Source organism: Mytilus galloprovincialis, chromosome 1 (assembly GCF_965363235.1).
Source record: "Mytilus galloprovincialis chromosome 1, xbMytGall1.hap1.1, whole genome shotgun sequence".
Lineage (NCBI taxonomy): Eukaryota > Metazoa > Mollusca > Bivalvia > Mytilida > Mytilidae > Mytilus > Mytilus galloprovincialis.
Window position 1 is genome coordinate 35,656,666 of NC_134838.1, and position 19,230 is coordinate 35,675,895.

At 30.1% G+C, this 19,230-nt stretch overlaps 1 protein-coding gene across 1 annotated transcript; it reads right to left on the bottom strand.

Annotated features, from left to right (window-relative positions):
* Positions 1–5,646: 5,646 nt before the first annotated feature.
* LOC143072892 (radial spoke head 10 homolog B-like) lies at positions 5,647–19,138 on the bottom strand. Its single transcript, XM_076248038.1, has 19 exons — positions 18,878–19,138; positions 17,844–17,919; positions 17,392–17,460; positions 16,730–16,788; positions 16,159–16,273; positions 15,513–15,719; positions 15,032–15,208; positions 14,576–14,717; positions 13,721–13,839; positions 12,957–13,143; positions 12,359–12,470; positions 11,552–11,631; positions 11,063–11,157; positions 10,058–10,111; positions 9,458–9,568; positions 8,611–8,910; positions 6,967–7,042; positions 6,460–6,612; positions 5,647–6,004 (listed from the first exon to the last, which is right to left on the bottom strand). Exons 1-19 carry the CDS (start codon positions 19,099–19,101, stop codon positions 5,784–5,786), a joined length of 2,577 nt encoding a protein of 858 aa, XP_076104153.1. The 5' UTR covers positions 19,102–19,138; the 3' UTR covers positions 5,647–5,783.
* Positions 19,139–19,230: the final 92 nt, after the last annotated feature.

Here is a 19,230-nt window from a genome sequence, read left to right on the forward strand (position 1 = left end):
CGTATGCAGGTGCTGCTACTTAGAAATGGAAAGTTCACAATTGGAAAGCTGAAATCATCTCTTTTGCCGTAAAATTTTGTTTTCAACCGACCCTCATTGTCAATTTTTTAGATGTAAGTCAAGATATGAGGCCGACTTAACTATATCTGTAGTATCCTTTATCTCTAGCTCGATTATTTATTTAAGTCATGAAATATGGGAAATGATTTCATATTTTTCAGAAGTTCCGATTTCATTGGTTAAAATACAATAACTCTAATTAGGAAATCTGATTTGATCATTTTAATGTACATCTATTCTAGCTTGTATGCAACTTTGAAGATATAGTGTTAGTCTAAAGCGATATCTGCGTGTTCTATTACAGAAAATACCTCAGAAATTAAGAGATACACTACTGACATTTGCAATTATAACAGATGTCATGCTTTGGATCATGTTTGTCATCATAAAAAATATTAATTGCTTAGTATTTAATAATCATATGTATTGTGTATTTAGTATTTAATTATTGTTTAAATATGTTATTGTATATTTTACACATTCTAGTTTTATTTTTGCCATATCTTGTTTTGTTACTTTATGTAAAATATTTGTAAATATAAATAAAGTGCTGGTCACTTATTAGATGTTAAATAAAATATACAAGATAGAGCTTGTGTTCATTCAACTGAAAAAAATGCTTTTATAATTAATGAATGTCCTACTGCAAATATTATATGGACAAAACCATGTTTATATCATTTGAATTTTTTTTAACTAGACCATCATACTGAGTAAGATTTTCAATGAGTAAATAAAGGCAACAGTAGTATATCCAGTCGGAAACCCAGTTGAAATAGAACAAAAGAATCGAAGCTCTTTGTTAGATAAGGCGATAAATGCTTACTGTAATGTTTACAGTACTTATACTTTGTACTTATTTGGTTTTATAAATATTTTGATATGAGCGTCACTGATGAATCTGATGTAGACGAAACGCACGTCTGGCGTACTAAATTATGATCCTGGTACCTTTGATAACTTTTTACACCACAAGTTCGATGCCACTGCTGGTGGACGTTTCGTCCCCGAGGTTATCACCAGCCACGTAGTCAACACTTCGGTGTTGACATGAATATCAATATTGTGGTCATTTTTATAAATTTCCTGTTTACAAAACTTTGAATTTTTCGAAAAACTAAGGATTTTCTTATCCCAGGCAAAGATTACCTTAGTCGTATTTGGCACAACTTTTTGGAATTTTGGATCCTCAATGCTCTTCAACTTTGTACTTATTTGGTTTTATAAATATTTTGATATGAGCGTCACTGATGAATCTTATGTAGACGAAACGCGCGTCTGGCGTACTAAATTATAATCCTGGTACCTTTGATAACTATTACTATAGTAACAAAAATTATAAAAGTTAATAGAAACAAAAATAACGAAAATTTTCTTCTGACTTACTAAGTATTTTATTTTAAAAACACCATTTGCATAAGTTTTCAATTTATCTATTACATAGTAATGCAGAACAATTAGATATCAAGTCAACGACATGGGTGTCTATCAAGTTGGATGTAGAAAATGCATAACCTCCGATTTAAAATTTTTTTACAACGGACGGAGAACACATCAATCTATTAGTTCAGTAATTTTCGTGTCTGCCCTTCCATTATGTGACTCAAGAAAAAATCCCAAAAATGGGTAACAACTGTATCGAAAAGAGAAAATCGGGTGCACCTTTTTATGTAAGGGCATGGTTGATGCGTATATTTTGTCTTTAAAACGTACAAAGCAAGAGTATTTGATATATCATCTCCCTTCAGATTCTATCATTTTTATATATCAAAGCTACAGGTTGAATTTATAATATAAAAAAGTCACAGTACGAAAAGATGAAATATATAGGTCAAGTAAAATACCTATCTAATGAATCACAAAAACGGAGTAGGTGTGTTTGAATAGCTACTTTTTTACTTGACGACAGTCTTAAGTTGGATGATGAAAATGCATATCTTCGAAAAAATATAATTCTTCGTGTATGATAACTAGGGTTTATAATCTTCGAACACTGAAAATCTTTAGTCTGCCCTTCAAGAAATATTTAATCAGATTTCTTTTTTAAATGTTTAAGAATTTTCGAAAATTCCACCTGACAACCGATCAGACAATAGTTTAAAGTTGAATCAATGCAGACAAGATCATTAACTGATGCTCATTAGCTAGTAGATACATTTGTCTTTTAAATTACAACTGACATATTAGGATTGTAATGGTGCTATGTGGATAAATTTATCGGTTTTCAAGAGCAAAATTGGCAGCGCGTCATCCGTACAATGGCTTCCAGTTCTACGATTATGAAAATGAACGGACGTAATGGGGAGATAATTTTGACGAAGTAGAATCCTGACTGTGTCACTGTTCAAAAGTCATAAATTGATTGAGAGAAAACAATCCTGGGTTACAAACTAAAACCGAGGGAAAAACAACAACTTTAAGAGGAAAACAATGAAACAACAGAACACTGAAGTACAACAAAAAAACAAACCACAATGCAACATACATAGAAATGAACTATTAGATAACAACTGCCATATTCTTGACTTAGTACAGTACATTGTGGCTACAAACCTTGAATATTATGGCAATGTTTAATATTATGTAAGTCTAAGCTGGAATAAAAAATCTTACTTTTCAAGTATTGCTCATGATAAGTATATGAATACAGGATGTATAGAGTTGAGATAACTTGTCAATGCTATTTTGATGATTTTGTGTTGATGGCAAAAATTTATTTTTGTTTATTTTTTTACATTTTGTTGATACTTGAGATGAATAGGTTCTTGACATAGTGTATCCACATCTGTCTTTTGTCAAAGACTTGGTTTCCTTCCAGTTTTCTTTTTGTCATTGTGTCAATCAGTTGCTATTTCATTGGTGATTTCTCAACAACTACATGTGTATATCAATTCATTTTTGTAAAGAAGCATCAAACTTGACTAGAATATGTCATTTCTAGAATCATGACTTTTGTCTCTCAATGGAAAAGATCGTCAATTTCGCACACCTTTATGACGTTAGTTACAAGATAGAAGGCTTACCTGTATCCCTGCTCTATCAAAAGTTTCCAATACTGTCATAATCGTCATTCTGTAGGGTAGTATAGAAATAATTTATTTTCTGTAAGTAAGTTAACTTGATTCCCGTACGATTGAGGGAGGGTGACCATGTTATTAGATTTTAATTTCCCAAATATTTTGTGCAGTATAAAATCAAAGTTTTTCACCTGTTTGCTCAACATGTGTTGGAAGTGATGATGCCTAAATTTTGGTCATGTGATGAATAGTCACATGACAAATTCGTCGAAAAACTGAATCCCAAAACTGCCACATTGTGGTGCTTATGTCATTCATTCCAAGCATTAAATAATTGTGAGGTGAGCAACTAAAAAAATTTGTAAGGGTTCCGCAGAACCCAGTGTCTCGTCTACTTTTGCTGAAAATCACAGGCTCAACAAAAATGAGGAAAAAAATCAATAAAAATATTTCTCTTGATACTATCTTTTGATTGTAAGAAGCTTCTGTCCAAGTTTGGTAAAAATCCAGGATAGTTTATGAATCTAATAAATGTTTAAAAACTGCAGACTGTATGTAATGTTAACTGGAAGAAAAACTAAGTCCATTTATGAGTAAAATACAGATTCACAGGTTCAAAATATTAACAAAATTTCCTTCTAAATACTACCTTTTGATCATAAACAAGCTTCTGTCTAAGTTTGGTACAAATTAAAAGTAGTATAAGAAAGTTATTAATTTTTTTAAAAATTTAACCACAGAGTAAATGTGTTGTTTCCTGGCAGAAAATCTATGTCTATTTAAAAGTAAAATACGGAAAAAACGGATTTATTTTTTTACAAAATTTAATTCTGTATATTATCTTTTGATCATAAACAAACTTCTGTCATGTTTGTTACAAACCTAGGATAGTTTAAGAAAGTTATTAAAATTTTAAAAACTTTAACCACAGAGTGAATGTAATGTTTCCCCGCAGAAAAAACTAAGTCCATTTATAAGTAAAATACGGGAAAATATGGAATTTTATTTTTACAAAATTTACTTCTGGATACTATGTTATGATCATAAACAAGCTTCTGTCCACGTTTGGAAGTAATCTAGTATAGTTTAAGAAAAACTTTAACCACAGAGTGAATATTTGTGGACGACTACGGCCCCGTTGATGGAATGAAGGATCGCTTAGTCTCGCTTTTTCGACAAAAGTCGAAGGCTTGACAAAAAATAAGATACAACAGGATACAACATCAACATAGATTCTGACTTGGGATAAATATAAATTTTTAAGAAAGTTACAACGGTTTTTCAGATAATTTAAATAAACAGCTGCGCCAAGAGCGCATGATACGCCCAACGCCTGGTGTGGCAGTTTTATGCAATAATCATAAATAGTTTCTGAGAAAGTTTAAAGCAATAACCATATATTGTTTTTGAGATACGGAACGACATGTGAAACGACCACCCCCCCCCCCCTCCTCTTTTTTTTTTTACAAAAAACTAAATATCACTAAAATAAATTTTTTAATCAAAACCAAAACATATACAGATCTTTAGATTAATATAACAAAGAAGTGTGTAAGGTTTTAAGCAATAATTATAAATTGTTTTTGAGATACGGTGTGACATGTAAAAAAAACCCTCCCCTTTTTTACAAAATACTCAAAAATAAAATTTTGAATTATCACCAAAAAGTATACAGATCTTCAGATTAATATAACTAAGAATTGTGTAAAGTTTTAAGCAATAATCATAAATCGTTTTTGAGATACGGCGCGACATGCAAAAAAAACTCTCCCCCTTTTTTACAAAATACTCAATAACTCAAAAATGAAATTTTGAATCATCACCAAAAAGTATACAGATCTTAAGATTAATAAAACTAAGTAGTGTGTAAAGTTTTAAGCAATAATCAAAAATCGTTTTTGAGATACAGTGCGACATGTGAAAAAAACACACCCCTGTTTTAGTTACAAAGTGACGTAACTCAAAAAGTTTTCATCCTATTTTCACCAAAAAGTATACAGATCATTTGACCATCATAAGAAACAACTATAATAAGTTTCATGAAATTTGGATAAGTCGTTCTCAAGATACAGTGCGACATGTTTACACCGGACAGACGGACACAGGACATTTGTATACCATAATACGTCCCGTCAAAATTTTAACGGGCGTATAAAAATTGGTACAAACATGGGATCCAAGTAACAGCTCATGCCAGTGCATGCCTGTTTTATTTTACTTTTATGTTTTGTGTGACTATATGATTAGTGCAATCTTATTATTAACTTGTGCTATGTTTTAAGTGTACTATATGCTTTTAACTTATATATGTCAGTTATGGTATCTTACTATGCATTATATGTTTAATATTGTGTTGTTTTCATGACTTTTGTATATGTGTATTGTATTATGTGTGTGTATTCTATTTTGTTATTAAGTCGATTTGAAAAGCTCACTAGAGCTTGTGTTTATGTAGTTTATTGAATATCGACTCTAAATAAAACTTTGAATCTTGAATCTTGAATCCACTGACCTAGACTCAGAACAATACAACATGGATGGAGAGGGCAATAAAATGAAAAATAATTAATACATTCTATTTGTTTTATACCATATTTATCAATATATCAATTTTCTTGGAAAATTGTCAGTTCACTCTCATGTACATTCAGTTTTCAAAATAAAAAAAAAGTATTATCACAGACAAAGCAGACATTTGATGAGAAGTTAAGCTTCAGCCTCTAACTGTTCAGCTTTAATCCTGTCCCTTGCCTCATTTATTCTCCTAGTTTCTGACATCTGTTTCAGAAGGTTAAACTTTTCAGCAGCAGGGAAGAATTTTCTGACAAAAAAAATGTGTATCTGATGTGTCCAAAAATTGAATTGTCTTGTAGCCTCATCTAATTCATCCTCTTCTTCTTCTGGTGGTTCTATAATGTCAACTATTCCTGAAAAAACAATCCAAAAATATTGAACTTAGAAATAATTCTTGGGAAAAAAGTTCAGTGACCTTCTGTGGAATCATTAGTATTCATTGGATAACAATTTTCATGGATTTTATGGGTAAAGGTGAACCACAAATTTAAATGTTCAATAAATTGCAAATTTTCTATAAGGGTTGAATGTGCATTTTGGAAAAACTACGAAATAAAATATTCACAAAGGTGTCAGTATTACTCAATCAACGAAAATTGGTGCCCACAAAAAATAAACAAAATCTACCGTATATTCCTAAAATCAATTATAAAGAAAAACACTGTTAACTCTCTTTAGGCAAAATTAAGTATAATAAGTTTAAAGACTTATATCCTACAAATTTTTGATTTCTCAAGAAACTGACAACTATAAATAGTATATTATGCTGTATAAAAGACATACTTTTTGCCAAAAATCAATCAAATACCTGTTTTTAAATCGCCTTCTTCATCTGCCTCAGTCTGACCTCCAATAGTATGAGCACCCATAGAGACGCTGCTCTGCATCAGAACTAATCCATCCTCTGTGTTGTTGGTACTCATAAATGAACCATTCTTCTGTGGGTCCATTGAAGGTTCACCTGTATGAAAAAACACATTTACCCCAAGATAATACACCTCATCTCCAAACAACTGTCTTTCTAGTAGTTTCAGAATAGGTTATGTCTATTTTTTGACATGCAGACTAACTGGTACATTTATATGCTTGCAGACAAACTACTTTATTCATTTGCTTGAAGTTTTGCCTTATGCCAGATAATTCAAAATTAACAATGTCAAAACTATTTTTTAAAACTGCAATAAGTGTAAGTAGCACAAAAAAGAAAAATTAGCTAAAGTATGCAGGAAAAAATAAATGCGTAAAAAACTATGCCTCCCTCCCACATAATTTAAGGAATTGAAATTAAAACTTATTAATGTTTAAATAATCTAACCTTTGACTGACTGTCTACTGGTAGCCCCTCCTCCATTTTCTGACACACCTGTGACATTAGACAACGACTGTTGTACCTAAAAATAAAACACATTTCACAAAGCAAGCAAAGAAAATAATTTATTTAGGATGATTTATGATTTTATGAAATTGTTATCAATATTTGAATCAAATTACTATTTGTAAACAACTTGTTTTGTTGGCAGATGTATATGTTTTTCTCAGTCGCAAATAATTTTTTTTCTGAGAAGATTAATATTAAACAATTCTTTTTATTTTCCCAATATCAATCTGCAAACACAAACATTTGTACATAAAAGTAAATTAATTACATTAGAACATATATATACATAATGTCAAGGGGTACCCCAGTGATATTGTTTGCCTTAAATTACCGGAGAATAAAGGCTTTCCCCCCTGGAGAAGAATCCCAATTTGAAAAAAAATGGCTTAAAATTATTCCCAAAAAGTCAACTTTTTTCCCAAACAGTGCAGTCTCAGTAGTAATTGTGCATGAATACAAACTGGAAAACACTCATATAAACATTTTTCATGCCTAAAATGACTATATGTGCAGATTTGAGGGTCTATTTATGTATCATCACTGACAATTAGGTGTCTTATTTCAAATAAGGGTTTACCTCTTGAAAGGGGGTCTGCAAATTGAAGTTCCAGTCAAATTCATGGTCATTATAAATTTCCCAATTTGATGAAAATGACGCATATTTTCCCAATAAAAAAGGGAAGAGGTAATTTTGAAAAAAGCTAACAATATCACTATACCAACATACTGCTGTTGCTATCTATAATGATATACTAAAATATACTTTTCAATCCTATTACCAGAATATCATTATGTATACCCTTTCATTATATTTTTATTACTTTATCTTAATGAAATGTCACTAAAGATACAATCATTTAATATAACATCTGACATCATAAAGTATGTAATTTTCACAAGAATCAAACATATGGCATACCTTAGTAATTACAATTAAACTTATATTTCCAGAGAAGATGGTGGGATCTACAAGTATAACTTTTTTCTTCATTTAAAAGTTTATCTTAAAATATTAAAAGAGAAATTCTATAATCCTACAACACTATCAATAAAAAAGTAAAGACAAGACCACAATGATGTCAAACTTATAACGAAACATAAGTAGTTTCTTAAATATATTGCAGTTTTTGTACATATAGTTTCACTTATCATTTTTGCCTTGTATGAAATAGCCAAATATTTTCTACCTGCCTGAGATAACAGATAAAACATGAAAAGGGAAATAACTCCAAAAGTCTTGAGAATTTAAGTGAAACTCTATGGAAGAAGATCTTGACATTCTGATAATTTCCCCCTATTATATGGTTATCATATGCATTCTAACCCTATGTTTTATTTTTAGCCATTGCAGCCATTTTTTTGACTGACTAGAAAAAAACCCGCAATCTTTTTACTAGATTTCCTATTAAAGGATTATACAGTTAGTTTAAATTAATCCAGTATTTTCAGAGTAGGAGACCGTTGCAATAGTTTATAATGACAGACACCAAGTGCTGGCAAAAGCTGATTTGGACTTTTGAGACAGGCAAGCTAAAAATGAATTAGAAACTAACCACAAATATATAGCTTAATATGGCTTACCCCATCTGGTTTAGGATCAAGTGTTTTTGTTGTTCCATCGACAGAGGATACAGCTCTGGTTGGTGAGACTGATTCTGGGGATCCTGTCCCCTGGTGGGGTGTTCCTGGAGCCTGTGACTCACCCCCATCTAAACCAACCTGACTGGTCATTCTTGATGGAGACTGAGGTATAGAGTACATACTCTGGTCTGGGGTTATGGCTGTACTTGGTCTAGGCGTTGTGGGATCCTTTACAACAGCTTCAGTACTAAATACTACAGCACAACCAATCAAAGCTTCAAAAAACTCTAAAAAGGTCATCTGAAAAAAAAAAAAGTTTGTAGTTTCAGAAAGAGTTAATAATAATGTCATCAGTTCAAAAAAATTAAGAATTGTAATTATCACACTGCTTTACAAATTTAATATGTCCACTTAATATAAATTTGTTATATTTAAGAGTAGTCTATTGGTAAGCAATGAACAATGCAGTAGAGCATAAAGCCTATTTACTTTTATTCAGGATTTTATTTAAAAAGCTACAGATCTAAAGAATGCTTCAAAAGTTTAGTCTAACCTCTCATTTCATTAATTTCTATAGCCCATCCCCATTCATTTTCATATATGTTTCTTTACAATGTATCAACACTTCATAATTCTAATGGATAATTTCTTTAAAAGGTGTAGGGAAATATTATTGTTTGATTAAGCATTTGTTCTTGATGATTTTTTTGGTCATTTCTTCTTACAGCAAAATATGTTAAAAACTACATACATAGTTTTGTGCTTATCATTTCAAAAGTAACCTTGCTGTGTTTAAAGTAATTTGGATTTAAACCACAGACCCTAAATCATAAATGTGAAAACAAACCTCAAGCTCTAGATTACAGCAGCCTTCTTCATCACTAACATTTGGATCATCTGATGTTAATACTTGTATAATGGCTTTAGGTGTCAAATCATTGTTTATCAACTTAAATTCCTGAAAATTGTAAACAAGTAAATATTGGTATAATAGCTGTCAAATCATTGTTTATCAAGTTAAATTTCTGAAAAGTGTAAACAAGTAAAAACTGATATAATTTACTGTTGGCTGTTTAGTATCATCTTAATTACCAATTAAATATAGAAAATATTTGGTAACTGCACAATTTTTGTTATGTAATAAGCAATTTATTTGTCCCGCGCATTTAACTGCATAATAATTCAATATGATTATACATCAATGGATACAGTAAAAAGATTAAATTTAATTAGGTAGATTCTATTAAACAGAACCTGTCAAAGTTAGATACTTAAAGTATTTTATTTCAAAACTTTAATAGAGTGATGAACTGTTTTATATCTAGACTATGACATCATATCAAGATACAAACTCTAATAGAAAAATATTCTTGAATGAAATAACACATTGTATGTAAAAGTTGGTCAGGTGTCTTCAATTCTTGTTGAATATATCTGAATATCTCACCTTTAACATGTACAAAAACTGTCTCATCTTTAAAACTGGTTCCTTAGGAGCATACTACAATGATATTAATATTGTTAATAAATACAATGGCATTTATATACATAGGATTATCAAAAATATACAAATTTCTATATGAATCAAAGTCGAAAATCATTAGCGTTTGAAATACTATAGATTCTTTTTAAGTGGATACCTATATTTCGTGAATTGAAGAAAATTTGTATATTTGAATATTGTTTTTGCAGTTTTCAGAAGTCTGAAAATCTTTAGATAATTTAAACTTAAACATCTCAATTCAGGTGTACTTGAACCCATGAAATCAACAAAAGTTGGTATCCCATGAATGTTGGTGCATTTGTACATTCACATTATTCAAAATTTTCTAAATTGATTTTTTTTTGTATACGAGTCAGTGGCTTTAAAATTCACCAGGCCATCATGTTTTATCAATTTTATATAATAAAATTAATATTCTGTTAATTTGATTTATTAGTGTGTTTAAAGACTGCAATAACATTTTTACATTAATATGATAATTTTTTATATACTTTTAAATTCCACACATGGTGGTGAGATAATATTAAACTTTATTACCAACCAAGCGAGCTTTTCATAGCCAGTCAAGGTCGTTAAACACCCCCATAGTAGTAAATTCTACTTTATGCAATCTCTTTTTTTTTTTACTGAAATCAACTGATTTATATAAGTTTGATACATGAGAGGCAAAGACTTCCCATGCAAAAAAGAGCAATTTTCGGAAAAAAAAAACAAATATTTATAAATATGCAAACTTATTAGATATTTTCTGAAAGTATTGAAATTATAATGTAATCATTCACTAGGTCAAATCTGACAACTAAAAGTGGATTCTTCCTTCCATTTTAATTAAAATATCAAAATGTGTAGCGAGTTCCTACTGAGAAATATAGAAGCATCAGTGTCTAGAACATATGAAATATAATTACACTTAAGTGTTCTTGTACTGAGATTTATCTTAATATTTACCTTTCTTGGTTCTGATATAGACTGGTACACTTCATAAGCTTGGTCCATATGTACTAAGGCATTTGTAGCTCTTCTGGTCTCATAATAAAACTGACCTAAAAAGGAACAAAGTTATAATTCATAACAGAATAAGTCTGTACTAACTTCACAAAGTTTTTCCAAGAAACCCTAATTTTCAGATGACCTTGACATTGGAAAGTGATGGAGGTAATTATGTATCACCAATACCTTATTGTATGCCTTAAATACAAAATATTGTTTACAATGGTGATCTTATGTATAAAGTTTGACAAGAATCAAACAACAGTCAATCAAATGCAAAGTTAAACTTAGGTGTAAATTATAGTTAATTCAGTCATGACAAGACCGATATATATGAAGACTGTATATTCTTTCTTACATGAGAGGTTCCAGAAAATAATCATTGAAGATCTTTGAATATATCATGAAAACTGAAAAAATTATTTTTCAAATCGTGTATGTACATACCTTGAACATTACAAGCATTTCTAAGCATCATATCTGATATCAATTTGGACATGCACCAAGCTAAAATTGGAGTTGTTCCTCTGAAATTAAAGAAAAACAATCTACTGTAAAAAAAATTCATGATTCAATATTTTAATACAATTATTCAATTTCTCCAGGTATTCTTCTGGGTTTCACAAAAATGTTACGACTAAAATTGATTGTCAGTCGTGAACAATGATCAATATAATTAGGATCAATTTCAGCAGCAAAATATTTTTGAAACACAGGTCTGAAACACAATTTTTTACAAATGAAAGACAAGGACAGGTTCAACATTATATAATAACCTCAAATAATGCCATGATTGAATATACAAATACAATTACCTAATACCAAACTGGGTAACATAAGAAACAGTTTAGAGAATAGAAAATGTGAACACAAATCTTGCATGCACTGGTCAATAAGATTGAAAAGAACTTTGAAAAGTGGAACAATCTGAATAAAAAATGCTTGATTGATGGATTAAAGAATTTGATATACCTTCAACCATGTTAGATAGAACATTAAGCAAGTGATTTAATCTCTACCTCCCACATATCTTCTCCTCATAAACATAGGCCTTCAACAAAACTAACCAGAACCGGTATTTTATGTTTGCCTTTTTATCTTTCTAGATATATCAAATAGAAAATTTAATTAAACTATCACTTGAACGAGGAATGAATGGAAAAAATCATAAGAAAGATCAAGGCACGTCTTAACCATGTTGAGTTGACCATATCAAAACCTATATCATGTTTTACATAAACATTGTATACTTACTCATGTTCTTCTTGGTACAAATGAAATGCTATCACAATTAGATCATTGAAGAACTGTCTCTGAAGTATTCTCTCATAAGGATTATGTATTGTGTAAATAGCTTTGTCGTTTGCTGTAAAAAACAAAAAATAATCATGTCAATACAAAATATATAAGAAATTCATGATTTTATTTTTTGCTGTAGTGATTATTTGTTTCTTTACTCATATGCTGCTATATACAAACAACATATACATTTTGAAATTATAAAGAAACTTGGGTTTCAACTCCCTCTGGTAAAGTTGGCCTTGGTTGGAATTGGCTATTTCATTAGGTTATTTTTGGTCTCCAATTGTTTCAGTTGTATAAATCCTTGGCTTTCAAATATTTGGCTTTGAGCATTCCTGATGATGGTAAATCCAGAAAACCGTTTCTGACGCATGAAATTATATATAGCGTTTTGTTTATATTTTCTACAGAATAAATTGAAGAAGTATACAAACTTTTCTTTTATGTTGTCTGCACTTAAATTTTTTTGTCCAAATGTCTAGACTTCTTAAAAGTGCAAAAATTCTTGTTATTATACAGTTGAAATGATGAAATAAATCTAATTAAGTACCTAGCCATCTATCCATATCCATTAGTGTCTTCTCTAAGTGATGAAGTTTACAGTCCTTCAATAGTCTCCAGAACTGCATCTTATTCATGATGTAAGTATTATCAGAGTTGTCATCATGGCCTAGACAGCTGTAATAATTGTAAATCTTCCTCAGATGAGTGATGTGTCTCATTATTACAAATAACACCTGAAATATGTAACACATCACATTTTAAAACTATCACCTATCAGGTAACAGAAGCAACTATTTGATTAATTGATTGTTATTGTTTAACAACACATTCAACACACTTGGTAATATCATGACATAAAGTTTTAATTGATTGTATAAGCTAGAGTACATAAATGATAACAGACTACTGTTTATTGTAGATAAGCTACTTGGATAACACTGTCAAAGATGCAGTTGCAAATACTTGACTTGGATATCTAATTAAATACACTCAATCTTTGTTCAGTGGTTGTCATTTTTTGATGTAGTTCGTAACTGTTTCTTGTCTCAATCTTTATATAAACTAGACTGTTGGTCTTCCCGTTTGAATTGTTTTACACTAGTGATTTTGTGGTCCTTAAGAGTGTGTTGTTCAGTGTGAGTCAAGGCTCAGTGTTGAACGACAAACATTGAACAATGATGATTTACTTTTCATAAATTGTGACATGGATGGGAGTTGTTTCATTGACACTCATACTAAATTATATTTTACCAATTTAATAGAATCAATGATACAGTAAATGGTGGATTTTGTTCTGGTGTATTCTCTCACCTGGTTTCCTTCTTCCTCTCTATCTGTTTCAGTAAACTCACTCAATAAATGTTCTATATCTAACTGGAAACTAGGAGTAGCTGTATTTCTACTCTCATTACTATGAACTGACACATTATCTAAAAACATAAATTAAATATTGGTCAAATGAAAGTTTTCAACGATCTTGACTGGCTATACAAGTTTAAGCTATTTTAAAAGACATATGTTTATGATATAATAGATCAAAAACTATAACAAGAGAAATAACTCTGTCTGAAATTTAGGATAAAGGTTACAATTCCTAAATCCATAGTTATAAACTGTATCATACAGATTTTTATTATGAAACTTAATACTACTGAACTGATTAGCAGTATAGTCATATTATTAGTACATATTTTCAATAGTACAAGATTATTCTAGCATTAATTACAATTGTTTTTAAAACTGTTTGAAAGTATAGGAAAAAAATTTAAAAATCTTAAAGCATGGCTAAAAAACAGGAGACAACAGAGCTTAAGAGGATAAATTGATCTTGTTTGTTTTAAATATGATTTTAATGTATTTTAAGTATTTTGTTGGCCTTGAAACTCAGCTAAGAAATATTTATTTTCAGTAAAATTGAAATAAAATTTACTGAATTATCTCCCATTAATAGATTTCCTACAGTGCTCATGTTTAAATGGATTTATGTAAAACTCAAATTCAACTGATAAACTACAATAAAACTTTCCATTTAATAGGTATTTCATTTTGATTCTATGAAATATTCATTTTTAGTAAAATTTAAATAATGTTTACTGAATTATCTCCCCCTTTTAAGAAAGTCATGTCCAAACTCAAATCAAACCGACCAGCAACAATAAAACTAACCATTAGGTAGTGGTGTTCTTGTTCTTATCATTGATATATCTGGTGTAGTTGTACCATCCATAGTAAAGTCTGGATATTCTACGATGTGATCTCTCTCAAACATCCCTTCATATATTCTACCATTCTTGAAAGTGAATTTTCCCTGAAAGAAATAATATACATTGAATTTCACCCGTTAATTTATTTAATTGATGGTTGTGAAAAATAAATACAAGTCAAATAAATGACTAATGCAAAAAACTTTGAAATATATCCCTCTCTTCAAATTTTGAATATCAAATGGTATAAATATATTTAATCATATGTATCCTATGTCACAAATTCAGCATACTTCTGTGTCAATAAGAGTGCCTTGACTTATTCTATTTTCACTGTTTAAAAGCCTTTAAATATATTTTTCATTCAAGATTTTGCTCCATTAATGTGTAGTTCTTCAGTAGAACTTTCATATCATACCTTTCCATGCTTCATGTTGTTTTTCCAGCCTCCTTCAAACTTAGCTCCATTAGCATAGAAGAAGATACCAAATCCATGCCTAAGACCGTTGACAAATTCTCCATCATACATGTTACGTAGTGGGTATTGAGATCCTAGTTTTCTTCTCAACATCCAGATATGTTGTCCCATCCCATGCTAAAAATAAATAATGGAAATTTCTACAAATGTATATATGTAGTTATCACTGATTAGGATTTACATCTCAGAAGATTATCTTATAGAATATAGTATATCTAAATCATTTCAACTTTTCATATTTCATTTTTTTCAATTTTTTTAGATGCATGGTTCTTTCTCTTTATGCTCCATCATCTGTCTTTTATCAACAGAACAAAATTGACATAATGAATGACTTTATTTTAACCATCAAATGGCAGTTAATCTGAAACTGAAATACATACATGGCAAAAGGGAGATAATTCTATAACTATTTGTATACCTGGATACCATTCTCCCAGTTTCCTGTGTAAATCTGATCTTTATCTATCCACTTCATGGTACCTTCTCCATGGCGACAATTATTGAACCACATTCCTTGATAGGCATTCCCAGAAGCATACTGTCGTGCTCCCCAGCCATGTTTTACGTTGTTCACCCAATCACCATCATAAAAAGATTTACCTTCAGAATCATAATCCATTTTGCCCTGCAATTAATATCATAAACATATTACTTTTATAAACATAACTGGAAAATAAAGTGATATTAGTTTAAAGCTGTTTTTATGATTTTATTTTATTTTATGACACTTCTGTTTACTCTTGCTCAAACTCTTTTAAAGTAATTTTTTCAGCCATCATGATAGATAATTTTTCTTATACTTTTTTCAAAGGTCGCTGATACTTCAAAGTGACATGTCATGTAAAACAGTGCTGATTGATGTTTCAAATAATATGTTGTTTTGTCGAATTAACAGGTGGGTATATAGAAAAATTTATTGGAGGGATTAAAAGCTGTCACATATAGCAGTTGGTCACTCAATACAGTAGGTTTTTTAGGCAAGTTGACTGTATTTGTGTTGTTTGAAAAAATTAAGTTCATTATGAGACACAACAAATGATGTTATACTACCACACTTCATGTACCTTTCCATGCCTTTGACCCAGACACCATTCACCAGTATAAGACATCTTGTTATTTTTAGCCCTGAATGTTCCTGTTCCATGTCTTTTACCATTTAACACATCTCCTTCATATGTACTGAAATAATAAAACATAAAAACAATACAAAAATGAAGATACTATAGACTATACAAAATTTTGTTTTCAAACAACCTCAACTATTTTTGGGTGATTCTATGAAAACTTGTTCACATTTTAATGACTTGGATATAATCATGTCATTTTTATAAATATAATTCTATCACTCAATTATTCTTATCAGTTATTTTTAGAATTAATCTATTCAATGGTTAAGAATTTAGATGTGTATTTACCGAAGGAGGAGAAAATACATGATAATTTTCTGTAAAAAGTCTCAAACAAAATAACATTCTATAATGGGCAATATGTGTAGATTGAAGACAAATTGAACTTTTACAATATACTTTCTACACTTCATTTCCTAAGGCTAAAGCTTAAATTTCACAACAAAGTTGCATCAAACAAAATTCAATAAATAAGACAGTTTTAGAAAATATCTGTAAGACTTCATACCTTCCATCTTTCCATCTATATAGACCTTTCCCAGTAACTTGGTTGTGTGTGAATTCTCCCTGTAACAAATTATGTCATTAATTCTAGAAACATGAAAAGAATATTGTTGACTGTGATTTGTTTAATCATAAAATCAAATTTAAAAAAGATATACCTGAAAATTTTCCAAGAAATCATAATGATTTAAATGTTTAAAATTGTTGTTGTTGTTATTGGTTTTGGTAGGCAGCTTACTAATTACTAAAAAAATCTCTAAAATTGGGTTAAAATCAATCTGTTCATTTAAAATGTAACTATTAAAATATTTCTATTACTGTATACATAATAATACCAGTGTAGGACACACTTCTGCCTTCTGTTTTCTACTCTTTGATCGGGTTGTCTCTTTGACACATACCCTATTTCCACTCTCAATTTTGTTTCAATAGAACAAACATGAAAACAAGGATGAAAAAATAAATAAAGGACAATTTTGTATGTGTTGAATTTCAATGCAAGCGTTCACGTGTATAGGTCATTTTACTTTTAATCTGCATGTACACATCAACACTAAAAAATACATAATTCACAAACTCATTCTCACTTTGGGTTTGCTTTTTGTGCATTGTGCTTTTTTTTGTTATGAAATTAAAATTTATAAATCAAACTGAAATTCTACTCACATCATATTCAAGTCCATCACTCCATGTATAAGTTCCTTTTCCATGCATACAACCCTCAACAAACTGACCCTGTAAATAAAAGTTAGAAATACAATAAATCTGTTCAACTCACAATAAACTTTTGCCTGCTTTGTAGAAAAATCAAAATCAGTCATGTATTTGCAATACCAGGTACATGGGAGAGGATATCTCCTTTTCTCTTTAAAAAATATCAAACTTCTTTATACTTTCCTTGATCAGCAAATTGTATATTTTCATGAGTGTGGATTCTATGATTCCAGTTCTTTATTGGCCATTAAATTGAAATGTAAATAGCAAATTGTAAATATTACTAAAACTGGGTTTGAAATCTGCCAAGTAAACTGTAAAACAGGTGTTACCACCTATAATGTATCATATACATTTGTATAAGGTTGCTTATTATCACATTGGTGTTTAATTTCTGTTTTTACCTTATAAACATGTCCACCAGTGTAGTAAGCTACTGCTTCTCCATGGTACATTCCCTTAACCTTCTCTCCATCAAAACTGAAAGCAAAATTACATTTATTAAATTTAAAATTTAAAAGTTAAATAAATTTTATAGTTACTGAAATGTTTTATGTACTCTAAAAGAAGAGAACATGGATTTTCTTGTGCATGTACAAGAAAACCCTTTACAGTATCAATCTTCATAAATGAATCTTTATATCTTTATTGACCTTCCAGACACTTATTTGTCTATATTTTCCTGTATGCAGGGACCTTTACTATGAATACAGTTTTACAAAATGTATAACTCTGTCCACCACACAGCACACGTACAAGGGGGAAACTGTGACAAAAGAATGTAAACAAACAACCCTTGAAGTTAAATAGTAATGGCAGATACTTAAAGACCAATTTAATACAACAAATCATTTAACAACTGTTAAGGAATAGTTTATTAAGAAATAGGAACATATGTAAAAAAAAAAAAAGAGAAAGAAAGTCAAGGCTCTTTTAATTCACTTTAATCTGTTTATATTCGTAATGTTTTCCATTTGCAGTGTTTATTGTTTACCAATGTCATGATCCTGTAAAAGTTGGCAATAAAATTAAAAGTTAATTGAATTCAGATTTCAGTTTTAATAATGGTAATGTTCCATGATATGACCATTATTTTACCAGATGACTGACATGTAAACTGTATGAACCACTTTAATTTTTCAACGCGTTCCAAATTAAAAACAATCTGATGTAAAACTGAAAAAGTTTTAATATAGATAAACCTTCACCAACAATGAAATGATTTAGTAAAGACACCATTTCAGTGTATTTTTATCAGTTTTTTTAAAACAGGATAACTTTTTAATTGTAGCCAAGGGGAGATAATTTGCTTAGTAACCAAAAATATTACATTGTAAATCATATTTTTAATGACTTTCACATTACAAACGGATTACTTTGTTGCATAAGTAGTTAATGAACTATTTCAGCGAAGCTTCAATTTACTACAATCAATAACCTTTCAATAATCAGTTCCGACAAGGATGGTTCATCATAAACAGGTTCAGGGGTAGGCTCTTTAGGAGGAGGTTCCTGGAGCTGTTCTTCGAAAGGTGTTGATTCAGTTCCATTTATGGTGGATTCAGCCTTGTTTTCCGGCTCAGATAGACAGTCTTCGCTCTTTTTAGCGCTTCTCTTCTCCCCATCTTTCCCCTTTTTTGTCTTTGAATCTTTCGTTGACATGTTGATCGGAAGTGGCAAGGTAAACACATATGTTACGCAGTGAAGGATGAAACTAATATATTTGGAAAGAGAAAATAATCAGCAAATTTAAATTGTTTTTAAAATTAATTCCTTTATATTATAAAGCTT